This window comes from Ambystoma mexicanum, chromosome 12, assembly GCF_040938575.1.
Source record: "Ambystoma mexicanum isolate Mex_15411 chromosome 12, UKY_AmexF1_1, whole genome shotgun sequence".
Lineage (NCBI taxonomy): Eukaryota > Metazoa > Chordata > Amphibia > Caudata > Ambystomatidae > Ambystoma > Ambystoma mexicanum.
This window is the reverse complement of record NC_090936.1, coordinates 1,067,327,895-1,067,348,196: the sequence shown is the minus strand read 5'-3', so window position 1 is coordinate 1,067,348,196 and position 20,302 is coordinate 1,067,327,895. Positions and strand designations below refer to the sequence as shown.

The following is a 20,302-nucleotide window of genomic DNA, read 5'->3' as shown; positions in this document are numbered from 1 at the left end:
CTCTCGTTCGCTCTCTCTCTCTCTCTCTCACTCTCGCTCACACACACTCTCTCCTTCTCTCTCGCTCTCCCTCCTCTCTCTTTCTCTCACTCTCTCACGCACACACACACACACACACACACTTTCTCTCCCTCTCGTTCGCTCTCCCTCTCTCTTTCTCTCTCTCTCTCTCTCTCTCTCTCTCTCTCTCTCTCTCACACACACACACACACGCACACACACACGCACACACACTTTCGCTCTCTCTCTGTTCTACTACTCCTAACCAAATAAGTACACATGCCCAACAATGCAAATGATGGCTTCCACATGCAGAGTTGGGGAGACTGTGTGTCACACATTCGCCAAGACTCAAACACAGCTGCTCACAAGTGATGGATTGACTACACCCTATGGAGTTAGGTATGCCACATAAGCACACACATAGCTACACACCTGTTCCAAAGAACTAGCTCCCCTCTGAATGCAAGTAATGGATGGGCACTAATGATAGCAACATTCACTATCCGTACCATGTATGAATGTTCATTAAATCTGTAACATTATAAATGACCTGGATATATATATCTCTCTCTCTCTCTCTCTCTCTCTCTCTCTCTCTCTCTCTCTCTCTCTCTCTCTCTCACACACACACACAAACGCACACACAAACACACACACACAAGCACAAACGCACAAACACACACACACAAACAAACGCCCAAACAAACACACAAACTCACACACGCACAAACACATACACACACACACGAAACTATTTATAAAACATGTGTTTTTTTAAAGAGAGTTAAGGTTACTTACAAGATGTTGAAAATATCAACATTAAGGTTACTACAAACAGACTAACCAAGGCCCATCACACTACAAATGAATCCTTAACTACACCACTGCTTCACTAGACTTGCTATATCTTCTTCCGAATGCACCTAATGACGCACCCCTAAAGGCTCCCAATGTAGGATCGTTTCCTTTAGGGGCAATTACACATTGCTATATGTGCTGCATAGCATCTCCCTACTGGGTGACATTCCCTGGCTTTCATGGGGACCCAATGACAATTTCCAGTGATGTCCAGTGTCTCATTCTTTTGGTTACTGAATAACATTCGTGTGTATTATCCTAGTGGTTCACTTCCATAGGCACCCAGTGGCATGCTCTAGCTCACTTGGTTCCATATAGACAGATTTCGCTGTGATTAACATATCGTTTCCCTCTCTTGAACCAGCATCGACGGGGTTGGCGTTCTTCCTAACCTTGCTGTGTTGAACCTGAACTACAACGCCCTATCGAGCACTAAGGGCTTGGAGCTGTGCCGGGGCCTTGCCAAGCTCCAACTGTCTCACAACCAAGTGAGGACCATCCGAGACCTGCCCCTGCTGAGTAACCTCACCCATCTGCACCTGGATTCCAACAAGGTAGTCCGAGGGCTTTATTCCAAATTCCAGTTTCTTTGATGTTGACTTTGTACATTTTTCACTAGAGTTTACCGAGGGCTGCTGCATGTGCAGATTCTCACACTTGTCACACACAATACCAAGAATACAAGTCTCTGTCTGAGTTGAGAATGCGTGGAGGGTGAAATGTTAAGCGGAGAAAGCGCAGGCTGCTACATGGAGGTATCCACCTTTAGCTAAAAGTTGGGCAGGTGTTAGAGTCACAGCAGTTCCTACCTTCACCGTCTGAGAACATAAATTCTTCAGCCGGGTGTAACAAATCAGACTCTGCAGATTTGGTAGAGTAATTACAGGAACTTGATGGGTTAGCAGGACCACTAGCTAATTTATTAAATATTTTCATCCCTTAATGCAGATCACATCAGGTGCTGAAAACATAATATCGAAAACACATTGGAGCCCATTACAAGTTTCCCAGTACCCCGCTGGTAATTCCAGCGGGATACTGGGAAACTGCCCCTACCGCCCGCCGCATGATATCCCGGAATTACCGGGACATTACGGGCGGTGGAGAAGCCAGTAAGTTCACGTTCCATGGAGTCCTAGTGCACTCCATGGGATAGGAATGCCGGAATTACCTGTGCCAGTGATTCCGACATTTATTTGCTGGTAGGAGCCAGATCTACTGGCAGGTCAGGCACGCCAGTAGATCTGTGCCCCCATCGGCAAGGTTGCGTTTCCCCAGTCCAGAAGAAATTCCAGTACCAGAATTGGCAGCATTTCTACCGGCATTTTTTCCAGACCAGGGAATTCCTAATGAGCCCCATTGTATCCATTGCATCTTAATTTGAAGATAGTAGTTTCCATTGAAGGGAATTTGGTTGGCCCTTGGTTCTTCCTTCTCCATTCATTATTCCATATTTGCATGCATGCATTATCTGCCCTTCTGCTCCAGCATGGATTCTGTTTCTCCTATATACAAGGGCCTCACATCTATAGGTAGCACTGAATGTCCATGATATTTTGAAACTGAACATCAGCAAGACTTAAATCGTGTCACTCGATGAGCGAGCACTGAGTCAAAGGAATGAACCTGCGCTATCACCTGTACTGTAGTAAGAAACATTGCATGTATGGAAAGTGCAAACCTAGCTGGGAAGCCATGGAGCATTGGGAAAATGTTAGCATATACCTCGATTCTCAACTTGCTCTTCACAAATCGGGGTTTCACTGATCTCCTGCTTCTTTCAGCTCAAATCTCTTCATCCACCTCCTAGAACATTCCTTCTGCAGCCCGGGACAAATCAGACTAAGCAGATTTGGTAAAGCTTCCCAGTGGGGGGCGCATTTGTATTCACCTACTGAGCTGACTTCTTGCACTTTGTGGGTCTCCTTAACACATTGATTTTCTAATTCCAAACAGTTCAGAACTCTTGAAAATGTTTTATCATAACTTGGCAGCCTCCAAGATCAAGAGTGTGTGCGTAATTCACTGAGTCTGCTATTGTGTTTGACTAGAGTTTTTCTCAAACATTTGTTAGCAACCGTGGCCATGACTCTTGATCAACCAGGCTTCCTTTGGTTGAAAGTCAAGTCGCTCAGTAAAGCGCCTGTGGGTTGCCCGCTTCGCTTCTTTAGATGGCCACAATGTGTGGCTCTTGCTGCTGGTCAATCATCTTTGGTTTCCTAGAAAGCAGAACACCCATCATTCTGACTCAGTAATTCTTCTAATGTACCCCACACTCAAGTGACAATAAGCCCCCTTCTCCTCAATGATAGTTTGCACTCATAAATATGTTAAACCGAAATAAATGACTCAAATAGGAAATGATGGCAGTGCATGGGCACTATTTTGGCATGTGATGGCTGCACCTGGCCCTGTTCGGCACACCATAGCCATTAGCAACTGCACTTGGATATAGTTCAGACAAATATATTGGCTTAGTCAGCGGTTGTTAAAGAGAAACATTGCAAAATCCACATCCATTGTGAAGCACAACTGCCTTCAAAAATGTATTCAGACATTAGAAATGTCTCTTTTGGGTACATTCCCATTGCTTCCTTCACTCGACCTTTTTCAAAGACGAGTTGTATACATTTGTTTCAGACTTTTTTGCACCATTTCGATCTGGGGGAAACATTGAAAGGATAGGATGAAGGCAAACTGTGTTTGGGCCTAATGCAGCTTCCAGAGGTATGCAGGTGACATCCAAATCCACCTCTGAGTACAGACTAGATCTGGGGAGTGGGACTATTTTACTGAATGTTTGAAATGTGTGAGACAGGCATGTTAGCAAGAGAAATACAGACTCAAAGATAATCGTTTCAAAACCTTTCTTTACTAAAGTACATGGGTTGGTGTAATGCCTAACTGCCCTGACACTAAAGCGATGGTTCCCTTAACTATGTTTCTAAGGTCCGTCAAAGTCTGGAAGTCCAAAATAAAATTCTGTCTGTGTCCAAACCTATGTGTGCTCTCACTCTTTGACAAAAAAGTGTTAGGAAGTCTTATAAAAGCAAAAAGTGGTGGTTCAACAAAAATTGGAAACTAGGATTGGTTTCAGGCGGTCTTCTCACTAGCTGTAGGTTGGTCAACTTCAAAAGAACAAGCTCAATCAAAAAGGACTGTTTATAGGACCTTCATAGTTCAAACAATGTCAATGTTCTTAATGCCTTGGGGTTCCCTTCCTCAAACTTCAATTCCTTGAATTTACACCAAATAATCAAAATTCTGCTTTGATTGGCCTCTTAGGATTCACTTCCCCAAGGTTAGGCCTCTTCAAAGTTCAAACACAAGTTCAGCTTTTAGGCCTCTCAGGGTTCCCTTCCCCAAGCTCAGGCCCCTCTTGCGTTTCAAAACACTATTTCAGTTTATCAAGAAGTAACTTTCTTTCATGTACAATTCTTTCAAAGGGTAGCATCAGAGACTTTTGAAAATGCCTGGTTCTTTGCTTCTCCTAAGCGCAACCTCTCCGATCTTTAACCCAGTTTAATTTTTCTCGTGCCCACTGTAACCTTTCTTTCCTTTTCCTGCACATATGCACCTTTCTCTCCTTCTTGTGCCAACTGGCACCTGCATGCACCTTCTTGGTCCTTTTTGTGCCCCCTGGCAACTTTTCCAGCTTTCCCGGTCACACCTGCACACTTTCCACTCTGCCAGGTCGCTTGCACCCTTCTCTCTCGTTTTGGGGTTGCTTGCGCTCCATTTATTACAGTTCTTTCACTTCTCGCCCCTTACACGCTCTGCTTTTCTTACTTTCCTCTTTTTTTCAACCTATATTGCTTGACTAGTTTCCTTTCATTTATTTCCTCTTTTCCGCTCTGTGCCGCTTTATGCAATCCTTTCGTCCGCTACGCTTCATTCAGTCGTATACTCCTGAGTCTCTCTCTCTCTCTCTCTCTCTCTCTCTCTCTTTCTCTTTCTCTTTCTCTCTTTCTTTCTCTCTCTTTCTTTCTCTCTCTTTCTTTCTCTCTCTCTCTCTCTTTCTTGCCTACTTTCACGATACTCACCCGGGCAGCAGCGCTGTGACAAGCGGTCCTTTCTGGTTATGCGGGCCAGTGGTCAGGGTCTCACCATCTGCTGCTCAGACACCCTTGGAGCCGGCACAGGTTCCAAGGGTACGAGCAATGTTCCAACTGCCAATAGCAGCTCACAAACAGCGTCCCGGTACGCCATTCTCCTCTGGGCCGTCGACCCTGCTCCTTGGCTTCTCTGGTCCAAACAACATCCCAAGCTCGCTCTATCACCGGTGTAGAGCCACACCATTTATATTTGGAAAAACAGTCAAGTGGAGTCAGGTGTGTGTCAAAATTAGTAAATGCCTGACTGTGCCTAACTCTATCAATGGGAAAACTTAAGTTATTTCTACAGCCGGTTCCCCTTATACTACCCAAGTTATTTCTAGGGGAAATCTTCACTATTCCCAGTTTCCTCTACCTCGTCCCAGTATTTGTTGGAAATGTGGAGGGGGGATGGAATGGGTTTGGAAATACCCCATGAAAGCTGAGGGAAATGGAAAAAGGGGGAATACCATGTCTTGCCCTCAGATGTTCTCCTCCCAATCCCTTGTGACCCTCCACTCAGGTGATACTCCCTCACTTGTCCATCCCCAGGGTCGGGATCCAAAAGCGATGGCCCTTCCCTGGCCACCTGACTGGAGGATCCCGGGCGAGTAGATGGGAGAACACTGTCAGATTTCTCACAAACGTTTATACTTCTGGGTGCAAAAAAGCTTGTTTTGTGTGACTGGGACTAAAATGCAGAGTTTGCTGTCTTCTAGCCAAAACATTAGAACTGCATAGTGTTGTGCCCTTCGGAGAAGCACTGTTGTTTTTGGGAAAAGTAAAGAATCAGGAAACGCTGTCCAAGGTGGCGGTAATAAAGGTTGCAAACCTCAAGTTGAACCTGATCTAGAATGTGCTCAAGCTGCTTCAAGCCTTGCTTGACTTATTGCAATATCAGGTATTAGGGTTATATGGCTACTGGACCAATCATTCAGAAAGGGCCTTAACTTGAAAAGGCAAGACCGTGTACGCCCTACCTTGAAAATACTGTACTAGCATCAAGTGGAATAAAAATTATAATTCACGTTATACACCGTACCCAGGCCATTCTCAGGCAAGGGCCCCACCTAACATCAGAAAGAACACAAGCCTTAAATACTCCCCAGAATGCAAGGCTGCGATCACAGTTCCGCAACCCAATACCAAGACCGAGTAGTAGATGGGTTGATTAAGGTTCCGGGAGGAGCAGGGTCAGATACTCTGGGCAATTCACAAAGCAGCACTGAGGGCACAACAATGGAAGGGAAGATCTGAAAGGCATTCCTTTGAGGAATTCTTTAATCACGGTCATGGTGTTGCAAAAGGACCAACTTATCCTATGTCCCATAAAGAGAACCACTCTGTAAAGGGGCTATGATAAGGCAAATCCAGGTAGATAGATATGGCATCACCAGACAGAACCATATATCACCCCATTATAAGGGAGAAGGGCACCTAAGTGACAGTTTGCTTTGGAGGGTGGATACTTACTTGTACCAGCCCTAGGTACATCTCTCTTCCACCCACTCCCCTCCCCCTGCCATCAGATCATACCAGTTAGCACACACAGAAGGCTCGATAGCTAAAGTCATTATGTAAACACACACCCCTCCTTTGTGAGCAGAGCAGATCTGGTGTCTTATCCCTACACTATCCTACACTATCAGTGAAACTCGCAGCTCAGGAAGGACACCTTCAAAGTGTGAGTCTGTAAAGTTGGACATTTGCATTAAAAGCTGAGTCAAGTTACACACCATAACATTAATAGTGCACAAAACAAAATCATTAGTTTTTTTTTTTTTTTTTTTTTTACCAGTAGTCCCTTAATATTTTAGATGGGAACAATTGACTTAGTCCATACGGGCCAAGAATCGGGGATCACACCAGGGTGTCTTCATTATATTGCATAACCTTTTTATAATTTTCACTTGTTTAATGAATTATTTGCACTTTTGTCTGCAATGCATATCTTTGCCCTTGGAAGTCTAACATAGCATCATTCATATGGTGGCCACTCGCTAGCATAAAGCACTCTGCCTGTGGTAGTGGAATTGAGTTTCCATACTGGTAAAATTAAGCCAATTCATAAGCTCCATTGGGAACTGGGAATGTTCTGATCTTGAGAACTTCACATTTAAGGCTTTCAACATATGCTGGAATGTATCCGTTGGATTCGTTGTCCCCATCACACACTCTGTTATCGACTGCCAGGTTTTTCAGGACACAGGAGTTCAGACGGTATGAGAATTTGCGTACTAGAGCAGGGTTCCCTAATCTTATTGAACCGGGATAGAGAGGGCTCTGATGAAAAGGCTGGTGAATGGATGCTACCCGGCTCTCTCCCAGGGCTAAAGAACAAAGGAACATGTATGGTTAGCAGAATATACCAGTAAACACCAACAACCAATTATGGCTGTAGGCATCACAAGGAAGGAGAAACACACCTACCTCACTATGTTCAGAGAGCACAGACAACTTAGTGGAGGGCCAGGCGTCCATCGGGAGTAGCATCCATAAGTCAAGCCTGTAACGATGCAATAGGGTCAACAAGTCCACAAGGAGCTTACCCGTATGACACCGGAGCTCAACTAAATGGGAGAGCGAAGGGTCAACTCCTGCTGGACCTGGACTAAACCCAGTGCAAAGACAAAGGACATGGGAGCCCAGGGTTTGAACAAGTCAGAGGCGAAATCCCACACGGATAGGACTTTACCAGGGAAGCAAAAGTTTCAAGACCTTTCCAAAAGGTAGAACCAGGACAGAGTTCCAAGTAGGCACCAAAACATAGTACAAGGGGAAGTCTAAAAAGTAATCCAATGCCCAGGCAATGTAGGCAACAGGCAACACACTGAAGAAAGGTACAGGAGGGATTCCAAAGCAGTGCAGAATGGCAATCCAAGGCCAACATCCAGAAAGAACACAAAAATACAATCGGAATGCTATTCACTACTACTGAGCAGCGCTTCATTGCAGTCTGTTTTCCCTTAAATAACAGTTGACTCTTAGCACGCTTCTGCACCCACTATGTCTGACATCATCACGTCACCGTGATTACATCACGCAGTCCGGGCTCTATGATGCTCTGTGCATGCCAAGTCGGGTGGTTCGGCACCATGGCAACTGCCAGGGGAGTCGCTAGGCTCTGGGTTTTTCCCCTCTGTCCCACAGCTCCTGTGACTTACAAATATTGACCTTCATGCACAGTGTCTACTTAAATAGGCCACGCTCAGGCCTCAGTCTGTGCAGATCCAGAATTAATATTCAAGAGTTTTGACATGTGCTGTAAGTTAAAGGTAGGCCCAGACAAATAAGCCACTACATCTTTAAGGGATTGCGCAAGCACACAGCAAACCTCTCTCACATCAAAATAATACATAGTGTACTCATTTACATGTTCTCCAAATCTGCCTTGTGACCCATTCCATTGAATATCATACACAATTTAATAAACCCATCTGTACCACATCATACATTCTGCTGTCTGCCTTACAGGGCTGGAATGCACCCATGCTATCACAAAATACCCTGCCTTATCTCTCCTTCCATTTATCGGAGGTACTTATGCCCTCTATCCTGTCCTTTTTCTAGTTGTTCTTCTCCCTTTCATTCTGCAGACTTAGCTTTACGTACACCTGCTGAGGGTACAATATGCTGATTCTCAGATTACCCTAGACGCTTTGTGATGACTACATTGGTGATTTGGCACTGTATAAAAACGATGACCGTAATTTAAGCAATATAATACAAGCAGGGGGCATTACCGATCAGTTAATGCCCCAGGGCATAAATTAGAAGCTGGAGTGAAGCAACGGCTTTAACGTTAGACCAGGACATTACCTAGCTAGTAATGCCCCCCTGCAGGGTTGTATTGCTATTGGTAGCCCAGCACTTTGTATCAGGGTATTAATCCCAAGGGCATTGTATTTTGCTGATCATCTTGAGCTCTGCCGTAAGAGAAGGGCGACACTCATTGGGATTTTCCGAAAAATGTCTAAGTCCTAGCCCACAGAGCATCTATTTTACATGGAGGAACCAGCCCTGGCTTTTTACACCTTCAAATTGCAAAACATCACTTGGAGCATCTTTGAGGGGGGCAGGCTCGGGGAAGACCAAACTCTCACCCAATATAGGGGTGGTTTGAGGGCAACTACGTCAGCCAGAGGCAGTACTTGCAATTATAGATGTGTCAATGTGGTTGAGGTATTCTTACACAGGAGCAGCATCTTCTTTAAGAAGATGTTCTTGATGTGGGACAAAGGTTTTGTGTTTGCAAAGCCCTAGATCTCTGTGCCATAAAGTTTGCTTATCTTGCTAATCAAATAATGCTAGGGCTGGGGAAATTGCCCCACGACCATGTCCCGAAAAAAAAAAAGGACTGAATGGCCCTTCTATTCTTAATTAAGCTTACCTTGGATTTAAGGAATTGGTTAGTCCACCCCCACCTCATTGAATCTAATCCCTAGGGAGTCAAAATGCCCCACTTGGTCCAGTGTATGGCCGTCTACCTCAATTTTCACCTGGCAGGGCTTGGAGAAGGGGTATTTAAAGACTATAACTTCGGTTTTAGTGCTGTTACGCTCAAGTCCAAGCTCCTTACATTTTGCTGAGATGATAAAGGCCACTTCTGCCCGGCTGGAGAAGTGGCGAGAAATAGGGTGGACCATTTCTTTGACCCAATTTTAGGGACATTCAAGGCGCCTGCTTCTAGAGCATCCACAATTTCCTGATGATATAACAGGAAAATTAGTGGGGCTAAGACGCATCCCTGGCACACCCCCTTCAGTATGTCAAAGTGATCAGTCAGGTTCCCTCCCAGGCCATATCACACACAGGCCTGGTTGTGCACATGTAGCAATTTAATAGCATCGAAATCCGCAATAGGGACTTTTTGCTTATTCAAGATGTGCCATAGTAGTGCTCTTGGCACAGTCGAACACTGTTTTCAGATCCAGAACGATGACACACAACGTCATTTTAAGTAATTTTGTGTATTTCTGGATTCATAAAGAGAATAGAAAACAGTGATCCACCGTGCCCCAGCCAGTTCAGAACCCCCACTTGGGCGTTGCTAATAGGCCCTGTGTCATCCAACCATTTTTGTAAATTGATTTGGACTCATGGTAGACATGAATGAAGCTAAGAGAAAATGCCTATCTTGCCCTAGTGCTATTGGGAAAAGTTCTGCCTAACAGAACTAAATAAAGGTCCAAAATGTGCTGTACACAGTCCAAAACCTTACTTCTTACTTGCCCCATCACTAAAAGTAATAACTCAAGATTGGCAGTTTGTATTCTTTCTGGCATGTTCCTTTTTGGCCTGATGAGTGTGAGACCTTTCCTCCAGGGTTTTCTTCACAAAAGAAGTTTGTTATCTTCATGTTTTCAAAATCAGTGAATTAGTAATATGGGTCCAAACTCTCACAAGTTTTCTCATGAGCTCCTGTAGCTCGTAGTACACATTTCCTGTTAATCTTTCCTGGAGTTTGTTAGTTTTCATGAGGACCTTACTGTCCATCTTATTTTCCTTCTGAATATAGTCTCTTATGAGTCTTCCTCTTGTTTTCAGTTCTATGCTGTCCTTGTGCGGAGGTCTGCCTCTGTTAGGACTTGGTTTCTCTTGCTCCTCCTTTTCACTATAGTGGGTTCACTACTCCTGGGGCCATTCCACTGGTTTACCCCCCTCGTCTTCTATTCTAATGCTGGCCTTTGTACTTAAACTTAATATCGAATGGCTTCCACAGCATTTTCCTGGAATGTTCCAATGTTTGACAAATGTAACACTGAGCAACTTCCTGGGTTCCTCCCAGTATACACTCTTCTAGTTTCTCTCAGTTTCACATTCATTCTTATATTTCATTTCATATTTAGTTTGTATTCTCTGTTTCCTCCCCCTTGATTGCTCTACCCGGATACATTCATTCCTGGGCTTTCAATTCTTGCACTCTGGGTTTGAGACCAAGCGGCTTCTCTCTGCTTCTGCTATCGTTTTCCTGACTCTGCTGCAGAGTCGCTCAGAGTTTTTGGTCAACTCGGGCTGTTCAGCATCGCTCATCTGGTGGGAGATTTCTTTTCTCCCATTCCGGTTGGTTTCGTCATCATTCATCGGGCTCCAGGCCCACCAAAGATCTTGCATGGTCATGCCACAAAAATGGACGGTCTCCTGAACTCTGTCCTGCCAGTTGTTTTGCCCGTGTTTGCAATACCAGTTTTTCGGCGTTCTCGGCTGGCGTTCTCTCCTTCACTGACAAACATGGGATCCATGGTTACTCACTGCTCTGCCACTCCAAGGCGTAACGACGTCAAAGGGCTTCACGTGCACATGGCCCTCTCCTCTCTCTCAATCAATTAGTCTCAGCTACATATGTGTCAGAATGCAAATGGGCATTCCGTTAGGCTTCAGCTTTCCTAGTTGATCTAGCGTTACCTGAATTCAATGGAAACAAAGATGTTTGACTTGATATAGAAGATAATCCCATATAAGCAGATATTGTTTCTGGTATTGGGAGTTCCTCGTGGGAATGAGTCACTCCCAGTGAGGACTCACTTGCCTAGACCCCTAGGGAAGGTCTGGCGGAGTCGGTTCACCTCCCTAGCCTCACAGGGGGCGGCTCGCCCCTCAGGAGAAGGGACGAATACTCTTAATTCGCCACAGTATCTAACCTTTTTCATTGGGGATGGTGGGGGGTATAGACTAATTGTCAGATTCTCAAATATGAGCGCAAATGAAAGGAGCGCAGAGAATGCGCTCCTTTCATTTGCGCTCATAGCCGAAATGCTCAGGTCAACGTATTGACAAAGATGACCCAAGCATTTCTGGAGGTGCTGGAGAACAGGGCAAAGATTTCCTTTTGCCTACATTAGTGTTGAAAGTCTGCACCCAACACTAAAGTATGATAGCTCCAGGCAACCGTGCGGTTACTGGGAGCACATTCCACTCAGACAGGCCGTAAAAGGGCTGGTCTCAGTGAAACAACTGGGAAATAAGCATGGAAATTCTGCGGTGTACACTAAAAAAAAGAAACCATGAAAGGGTCAGAAATGAATCTCCCATGATTTGCGCCTTTCCATGCACCTGTTCTGAACAGATGCAGGAGGGAGGGGGAGAACCTTGTTTCTGTGCATTTAAAAGAGCATCCCACTTGTGAATTCTGGATGCACATTTAAATGCGCAGAAATGACCCCTTATTTGTGGAAATGCATAAAGAGGGGAAAAGGCCATCTGAGAATTGGGCTGCTTTGTTTTTGGCACAGGGGAGGAGATGCACTAGCTCATCCCCTCGCGTGCACCAAAAAAAGGTTTAAGAATCTTGCCCAAAGATTTTGCATGCATGCAGCATTTTCACCTCCTTGAGTCTTAATACACACTCAGAAATTGTTATGGTTATCAGTTCAACCCTCCTTTCAAACGTCTGGCCCCTTTGAGTCTCATTCTCCACTATTCAATTTCTGAGGTTTTCAATACAGCTGTTTTCTCTCCCTACGTTCCACATAATAACGAACAACTGGGGTTTTTCTCTTTCTTAGGTCTCACCGCACTTGACATGTCTGGGAGTTTCAATATCCCTTTTTACCTCTCCTTGACTATGAATGTTCTTGTGAGAGGGTGGGGGCTGATGAAAATTTTACAGTTGCCCTCCCAGAAACTCCACAAACGTAGGGGTCCACTGGACAGCTTTGCTTCAGTTTTAGAGGAGGGATTGGGGATCCCGCCACTAGAAAAGGGGTTTGGCGACAGCCTTTCACAGAAGCTCAGTATATATCAGTGCCATTTCAAATAGTTCTACCTCTGCTGAACTCAGCAAATGGACAATGTTCGTCAGCTCGCTGCCTGGCCCTGCTTTAGACCGAGGGTTCCCCGAGGTTCTGCAATGTGGGAGCAGTCAACAGCATTCCAAACGCCCCCTCCATGCAGCTTTGGGTTTGTGGCTTTTATCCAGAAAGAGGTCTACGGCCTCAAACCAACTTTTCTTGGATAGCTTGCATAATTGAATATTAGCCCTGGCGCATAAAGAGACAGAGATCTTCCAGCCCCCTAACCTCCGACCCACCCATATAGAGTCGGTACATGCATCTCAGTTGTAGGACAATTGAGCATGTATGGGAAAGTCACAAACATGCAAGTCTTCCTGTTAGGGAGTTCCATGTTTTGTTTTCATGGATCCGTTACACTTTCTGTTCTTTGGAGATTTCTTCAGAGCTGCTCTCTAACTGCTGTGGCAAACCAGAAGAAGGACTCGGACCAGAGGACATACATCTTACATATCTTTATTCATCTTAAAAGAAGAAGAAAAAGCCTCACTAACCCGATTGCTAAAGGGGAGTTTACTTCCTATCAAACTAAGCTAAGGTGCTCGTGAATAGTCCAAAGAAAATGAGTCCTCCGTCCAAACCTATCCACTAAACTGACGCTATCACTTAGACAAAATAACAGAAAACATTTCACAGCTTCTCCATGAATTTCCCCTGGCTCTGAATTCCTAAATTTGACAGTTCTCCTTATTTATGATATGATATCATATGATATGGAATGATATCATATCATTTCACAGTTTCTCAAGTTTCCCAACTTCAACAACCAAAAAATTCCAGAGAAAACAAAATGGCCAATGTTCTTTAGATGGAGGGATATTTCCCTGATCCCTTTCCACCACTTGTGGTGTTTTCTTCCCACTAGATTCTGGGTTTGGGTGCTTCCGGGCTCCCCTCATCTCTTTCTTTGCTTTCTTAATAGGACCTCTCTGGCTCCCTTTATTGGACCTCTCTGGCTCTCTTCTTGCAATACTTTTCTTAGCTCTCTGCGGTATCAGTAACCCCTTTTTTCTACTTGTGATTCTCTCCACTCTTGTGAGTTTTTGGGACCCTTCAGGAAGTTTATCCTCCTCTGGTTCCTAGGGCTCTCGTAACCCTTCTCTCTTTCTTCCCCTTAACCTGGGCAACCCCCATACCTTCTGCATTTCAGGCTCTGCGCCAGTGAGGGTGTGTCTCTTTTCAGCTTGTCCGTCTTCTGGTTTGGCTACGAGCACATTTTGCTCATCGTGGCATTCTATCACCTTTCTGCAATCTTGTTAGGAGTGGAGGACTCACTCCTCCCTCGGTCTCTATTTTCGTTCACGGGCACCGGGTCCAGGCCCACCACGTCCTTGGTGTGGGCACGCCTCAAGATAAGCTTTGCATTGCTTGGCCTTGGCTTTTCAGCCACAGTATACACCTGTATCAGGGCGGCAGTGTCTTCCTTTGGTGTTCACCTCCCTCCCTGCCCCATCTGGCTGCGCTGTGCAATTCAGCTCTGCCCTCGTTGATGTACTCCCATTGGAGACTCTCCTCTACGGATGGTCTCTCCTCCTCCATTCAAGGGTCGTTAGTCCTTTATCCTCGCTCCTGCAATGAGAAAGCATGTGACTCTCAGCACAGATTGTCAAACAGGTGTAAAGTTCATTATTACTTTAAACCAAGCACAACAAGGGATTGTCCATATTATTATCTTGAGGCATACGCATATATGTCTTGTCAGTATCTCTGGCTCCCATGCATGCAGATAATCTCTGGTGTATAGGGACTTCCCCATGGGAATCTGAGTCCTTGGAGGGGAGTCAATTCAGTGAGGTCTGCTTTCCCAAAACCCTAGGGAGGGTTTTGCTTAATGCGCTTACCTTCCTAGCCCCCCAAAGGGGTAGCTCCCCCTTGGGAAGAAGGGACTAAGTTTCCAGATTTGTCACACCACTCTCCTTTTATCCCCAGAACACTCATGTGATCAGACACCTTTCTTGTCCTGAGAAAGTTTGCCTGGGATACAACAACAACCCGAACTTCCTGCTATTCCAGTCACCACATTGCAATCCGCTTAACCACCCCCTTGTATTTGCATGGTTGTGTGAGTGTGCACTAATTTATGTCAGTTTGCATTTTCTCGCCAACTGTTTTATGCAGAAATAATGACTTGTTGCCAGATAGATGGGTGAGTATGGTTTTTCTTCAAACAGGGTTCAGCCAAAAAGAGCAAACACACGCTTACATGAAACCTGGATAATAGCATGCCATTTTGGAAGGTATAGAGAATACATAGGTGTCAGAGAGAAAGGTTAGTTGGTAGTGATAAGGAGGTATGGGGAGGGACCCCCCCATAAAAGCCAGTGGGGCAATAGAGCAGGGAGTAGAATTGACTACATAGAAGTAGATGAAACATACAAAGGGCACAATTGTTCTACCTACTTGTAATGAATCCAGTGGAATCATCACAGATTCCCCAGTGGGAACCTCCTCCCATGTGGCCAGGGGACGGCAGCCGCTACCTGATCCTGACCCTGGGAGCAGTTACATGAGGGAGGATCACATGGGGGAGACAACTACCAGGGAGATGTTATGACTTAATTGGAGGAGTCACAGTGTCCCCCCCCCTTTCCCATGAGTAAGACCCCCTAAACTCTTAATGGCCTATTGTCAGATAATGATTACCCCTGTAGAGGAAGTCAAGAAACCTTTTTTCTTCATCATTCTAGTCAGGCCCCCACTTTCCACCCAATCACTTATAATTCACATATAACACCTTTTGTTCTTGATGTTCCTTTTTGTAAAGTCCAGGAGAAACCCCACTTAAGGGTTAAGAGTCCAAAGGTAACCATGACCTCTAATCCCGATGTGCCTTTTTGTATAATCTGAGAGAAAACCCATCCAGGAATTGAAAGCTCAAAGAAAGTTATGGACATCAACTCCCACAACCACTCAGGTACTGAGAGGAGGAGGAGGAGGAGGAGGAGGAGGAGGTGGAGGAGGAAGAGGAAGAGGAGGAAAAGGATGTTTGTGCAGAGTGACAGGAGCTTGAAGTATAACATGCAGACTAGTTGTTTTTCAATAATACAAAAAGGTAGTAGGCACCTCTCTCTAGAAAGAACATGGCATGATAACCTGTTCAGTGGTTTTTACCCACTTTGAGAGTCTGCAGCCATTGCTTTTTGGTCACTGTACTTTTCACAAAGAAGGAATAGCCATTTGCATATCAGTCTTTGTCCCACCCACAAGGGCAGTCCAGCACCAAAAATGCCAGGCAAACCTCCTTTGAACAAGAGTACCAACAGCAACCCCAGACACATGTTTCAGCCTTGTTGGGCCTCATCAGTGAGGTGGCGCTGTGTCTCTCTGATCAGTGAGCAAGGGTTCCATGTCTGGGTTCCCCCAGGTAACTTAGGGTGACCCACCCCTAGTTCCTTGCAAAAATACAAATAAAGTAGCAGGCACCCCTCTCTAGAAAGAACATGGCATAAAAACCTGTTCAGTGGTTTTTACCCACTTTGAGAGTCTGCAGCCATTGTTTTTTGCTCACTGTACTTTTCACAAAGGAGCAATAGCCATTTGCATATTAGTCTTTGTCCCGCCCACAAGGGCAGACCAGCACTGAAATGCCAGGCAAACCTCCTTTGAACAAGAGTTCCAACAGCAACCCCAGACACGTGTTTCAGCCTTGTTGGGCCTCGTCAGTGTGGTGGCGCTGTGTCTCTCTGAGCAGTGAGCAAGGGTTCCATGTCTGGGTTCCCCCAGGTAACTTAGGGTGACCCACCCCTAGTTCCTTGCAAAAATACAAATAAAGTAGCAGGCACCCCTCTCTAGAAAGAACATGGCATGAAAACCTGTTCAGTGCTTTTTACCCACTTTGAGAGTCTGCAGCCATTGTTTTTTGCTCACTGTACTTTTCACAAAGGAGCAATAGACATTTGCATATTAGTCTTTGTCCCGCCCACAAGGGCAGACCAGCACTGAAATGCCAGGCAAACCTCCTTTGAACAAGAGCTCCAACAGCAACCCCAGACACGTGTTTCAGCCTTGTTGGGCCTCATCAGTGTGGTGGAGCTGTGCCTCTCTGAGCACAGTGAGCAAAGGGTCCACGTCTGGGTTCACCCAGGTAACTTAGGTGACCAACCCTAAGTTTCTTGCAAAAATACAAAAAAGGTAGCAGTTTTAGTAGTTGTTTTTCAAAACCTGCAATGAGCGGACATTTAAAAATGGCGACCACACTATGGAAGAGAGAGGTACAGCGAGCCATGCAGAAGGAGACGTTGCCAGTCACGTTGGGGGTCCTGAACACGAATCACACCGTCAGAGCCAGCAAAGCAGAAGAGCCCATTGGGAAAGGAAGAGCAAGTATTTTTAAGCAAAATATTAACACAGGTAGATATACCAAGCAGCACATGGTACATGCTATGCGGCCGCCTCGTAATACTCACCAGAATATTTCAAAAGTAGTCAAAAAGGAGTGTACGCTGGTGCAAGAATTAACACAGTTTAATTCAGGGCCCCACACGCAGCTGGGACAGCAAATTCAAACATGAAAAGGTACTGTCAAACAAAAGCCCCTAAGGTTAGAACTTGTATACAATGCAAGTAGTTAGTATTCAGAGTCGTTCGACATGAATAAATCTCCCCACACAAAGCTGATTGGACTTCGCACTTTGAACCCTTATAGAAAAGCATAAATTGTGTTTAATTATTGGGTCCACAAACCTTCCCACACATCCTCAATTACCACCTGTGACGTCACAATCCACCCCCAATTCCCACAGCACAAAGTTAAGTCATTGCAACATTTGAGATGACCAGCGGAACTTTAATCAACTGCCCTGTTCGCCTCATCCTGACGCTCATTAGAATTGTTTTCCACCATGACACCACCAGAGCCTTGAACCACAGACCTACTGCTATACAAATGTTGCATATCGGGGACACTCTAACCCGTTTCTCAGCGAGGATGTTCTATGGGGCAATTTGAAACCACTGTTGTTCCTTTTGGCTTCATTAGAAAATCGTATTTCATAAATGATTTGAATTATAAAATGGTCATGTATTCATTATTTGTTGGCGGACCCTGTGAGCTCTATTCTATGATATCGAAAAATAACAACCACTGTATACTTCGCTCAGCGCTGGCCTGGGATCACAGACTCTGCACTAAATCACCAGCCACATCGGCCTTTGCCTCACACAAAATGTGAACACATTTTCTACAAAAGCAAGCTTTTAAGGCCTATTTACAGCATTTAATTCTACCACTAAGTTTGATTATACTTACCTGTGCCCCTGTATTTATGGATTAGTTTTATTAAGCATTTTATTTCACACATTTCAGAAATAGCCCCTCCCCTTTTTACAGTGCCACTCTTGCAGCTGATAAGTGTGTTCCTTCATACCGCGTTGAACTTGATTTTTATTACACTACTATGGTATATCAAAGAACTGGGAAATACATAAGAGCTCTGGCAGGTGAATACCCCAGGCATCTGAAGTTGAATCTTAGAACTATGAAACACATAAGAAGTCCCGGTAGGCGAGTATACCAGGAAGTTGAAGTTGTACAAAGAGTCCTGGCAGGCATGTATACTAAGCTGTTGAGATTTTTCACAGATTTCTGGCAAGAAAGTACACCAGGTGATCTGAGAATCCTAAAGAGAAGTCCTGGCAGGCGAGTACACCAGACAGTGGAAAGTTGTATTAATATTCCTGGCAGAGAAGTATACCAGGTCATCTACCGAGATACAACAACTCTTACAGAAAGACTGTTCCAGAACATTTTGCTTGAACAGAACATTTTGGTTGCATAAGACGTTTGTGAGTCCAATAAAGACACCAAGGAACTCTTAGTTAAAAAAAGACATTTTGCCATCCTGTTTAAGAAACTAGGGGAAGGGGACTCTGCTCTCCTTGGAAAATATTTTCATTGAAGTCATTCTTACACTGTTTCTAACATCAGGTTTTAAGTTAAAGACATTTCCTTGCACCATTTGTTGTTTGTTTAATAAGTGTGAGGGTCAGGATAGGTTGTTTTGGACACAAGGGTGGTTTTTCAGTTACTGACATCCTGACACTGACAGATCCTTAGTTTTAGTTTTTAGATAGGCAAGTTCCTCTTTAGAATAGGGCTAGAAAGGCATTTTTCCAACCCATTTTTAATTACTTAAAATATCTTTGATTCAGAATAACACATCCTTGTGCCATCATTTCTGACCCCTCACACTACCCGTCATGTAATGAGCAACACTTAAATGTCGCCTTTGCCCCCCAGGTGACTACTCTCTACGACCCTTTCTCATACCACAACCCGTCTTCAACCTCTAACCCGCAACTCGGAGGGAGCAACACTATTCCTGTGTCATCCTTTTACATGTTTAGCTCTCTGCTGCCTTGTAGCTAGGTTTGAGGTATATAAAACACTATACCTATACACACTAGGGATATTACTTTGAAGAAGTGGAGGGGGGGGCATCTTGAATAGGGTGATGTGTTTAATGTGCATAGTGTTTCTCGCACCTTGCAGTTGAAATCTTTGGATGGGATTCAGAACCTCCCCTGCTTGCATGAGCTCTACGTTCAGAACAATGAGATCTCCAGCCTGCTACACCTGTCCGCAACGGTGACACTCAACATCTTGGATGCCTCCAACAACGACCTTCAGTTCCTGCTGCAGTCCCTGCAGGTGCTCCGAGGGCTCCACCGGCTCAAGCAGCTAAAGCTGAAGGTGAGGAAGCTGCTGTCCATTGGCTGTCCATGAAACTCGCTAAGGCCCCCTCCTCTTCCTGTCTTACCCTCGTCCTGTTCCCTCAAATATTCCTCCTTGTTCTTGCTCTCAAACTACACCCTCAACTTTCCCTCTTCATTCCTGCACTCAGTCTTCTTTTGTTCCTTTCTCCATCCTAAATCATGTTCTCCATCGGTTGTTGTCTCCCCTGTTTCTATTAAAGATCTTTTATTTGTTTATTCAAAGTTAAATTATAGTGTGCAAAATAACTTATTAAGGGGTTCCAAGCTTCTCATAGGTTTAAAGTACAGTTTATGGTGCATCTTGCTACGTTGCTGGTAGCTCCCCATAAGGATCAAGCTATGATAACACGCAGGCGTGCAGAGATCAGACTCATTGGTTAGTTTGGGCAATGTTGAATTACTTATGGATTTTAGTGTGCGATTCTAATTAGATCACATTTGCCTGATTGCAGTGCCTTTTCCTGACATACGTTGGCGTGCCAGGCATTTAAAGTAGCATGGTGCAGGCCCTGGTTTTCACGTACAATGGGGGCCATTACGAGTGTGCCAGTCTGGTAAAAATTCCGGAAAGAATGCCACTAGTACCAGCTCTGGCATTACGGAAAACTCTGAGTTTGCCGGAACACTACGAGTTTGCTGGTAGAGGCAGTGAACTACCGGCAGGCTTGACCTGCTGGATGTTTAGCCCCCTACCAGCAAATAATTGTCACAATCACCGGCTCTGGTACTACCAGTACCAGTAATTGCGTCAATCCCATACCATGGACTCAATGGAATGTAAACTTACTGCCGTTGCCTGGTAACACCGGGATATCGGGTGCTGATAACGGTAAGCCAGGTTTG

General features: G+C 44.9%; 1 protein-coding gene across 2 annotated transcripts in view; it reads left to right on the top strand.

Annotated features, from left to right (window-relative positions):
- LOC138514251 (protein phosphatase 1 regulatory subunit 42-like) overlaps positions 1 to 20,302 on the top strand; it is an 819,071-nt gene that overhangs the window by 351,806 nt on the left and 446,963 nt on the right. For both annotated transcript variants that reach the window (XM_069629622.1, XM_069629621.1), the window contains exons 5-6: positions 1,226 to 1,415; positions 19,236 to 19,436. In XM_069629622.1, coding sequence (XP_069485723.1) covers positions 1,226 to 1,415; positions 19,236 to 19,436 — 391 coding nt within the window. The remainder of the gene's footprint in view (positions 1 to 1,225; positions 1,416 to 19,235; positions 19,437 to 20,302) is intronic.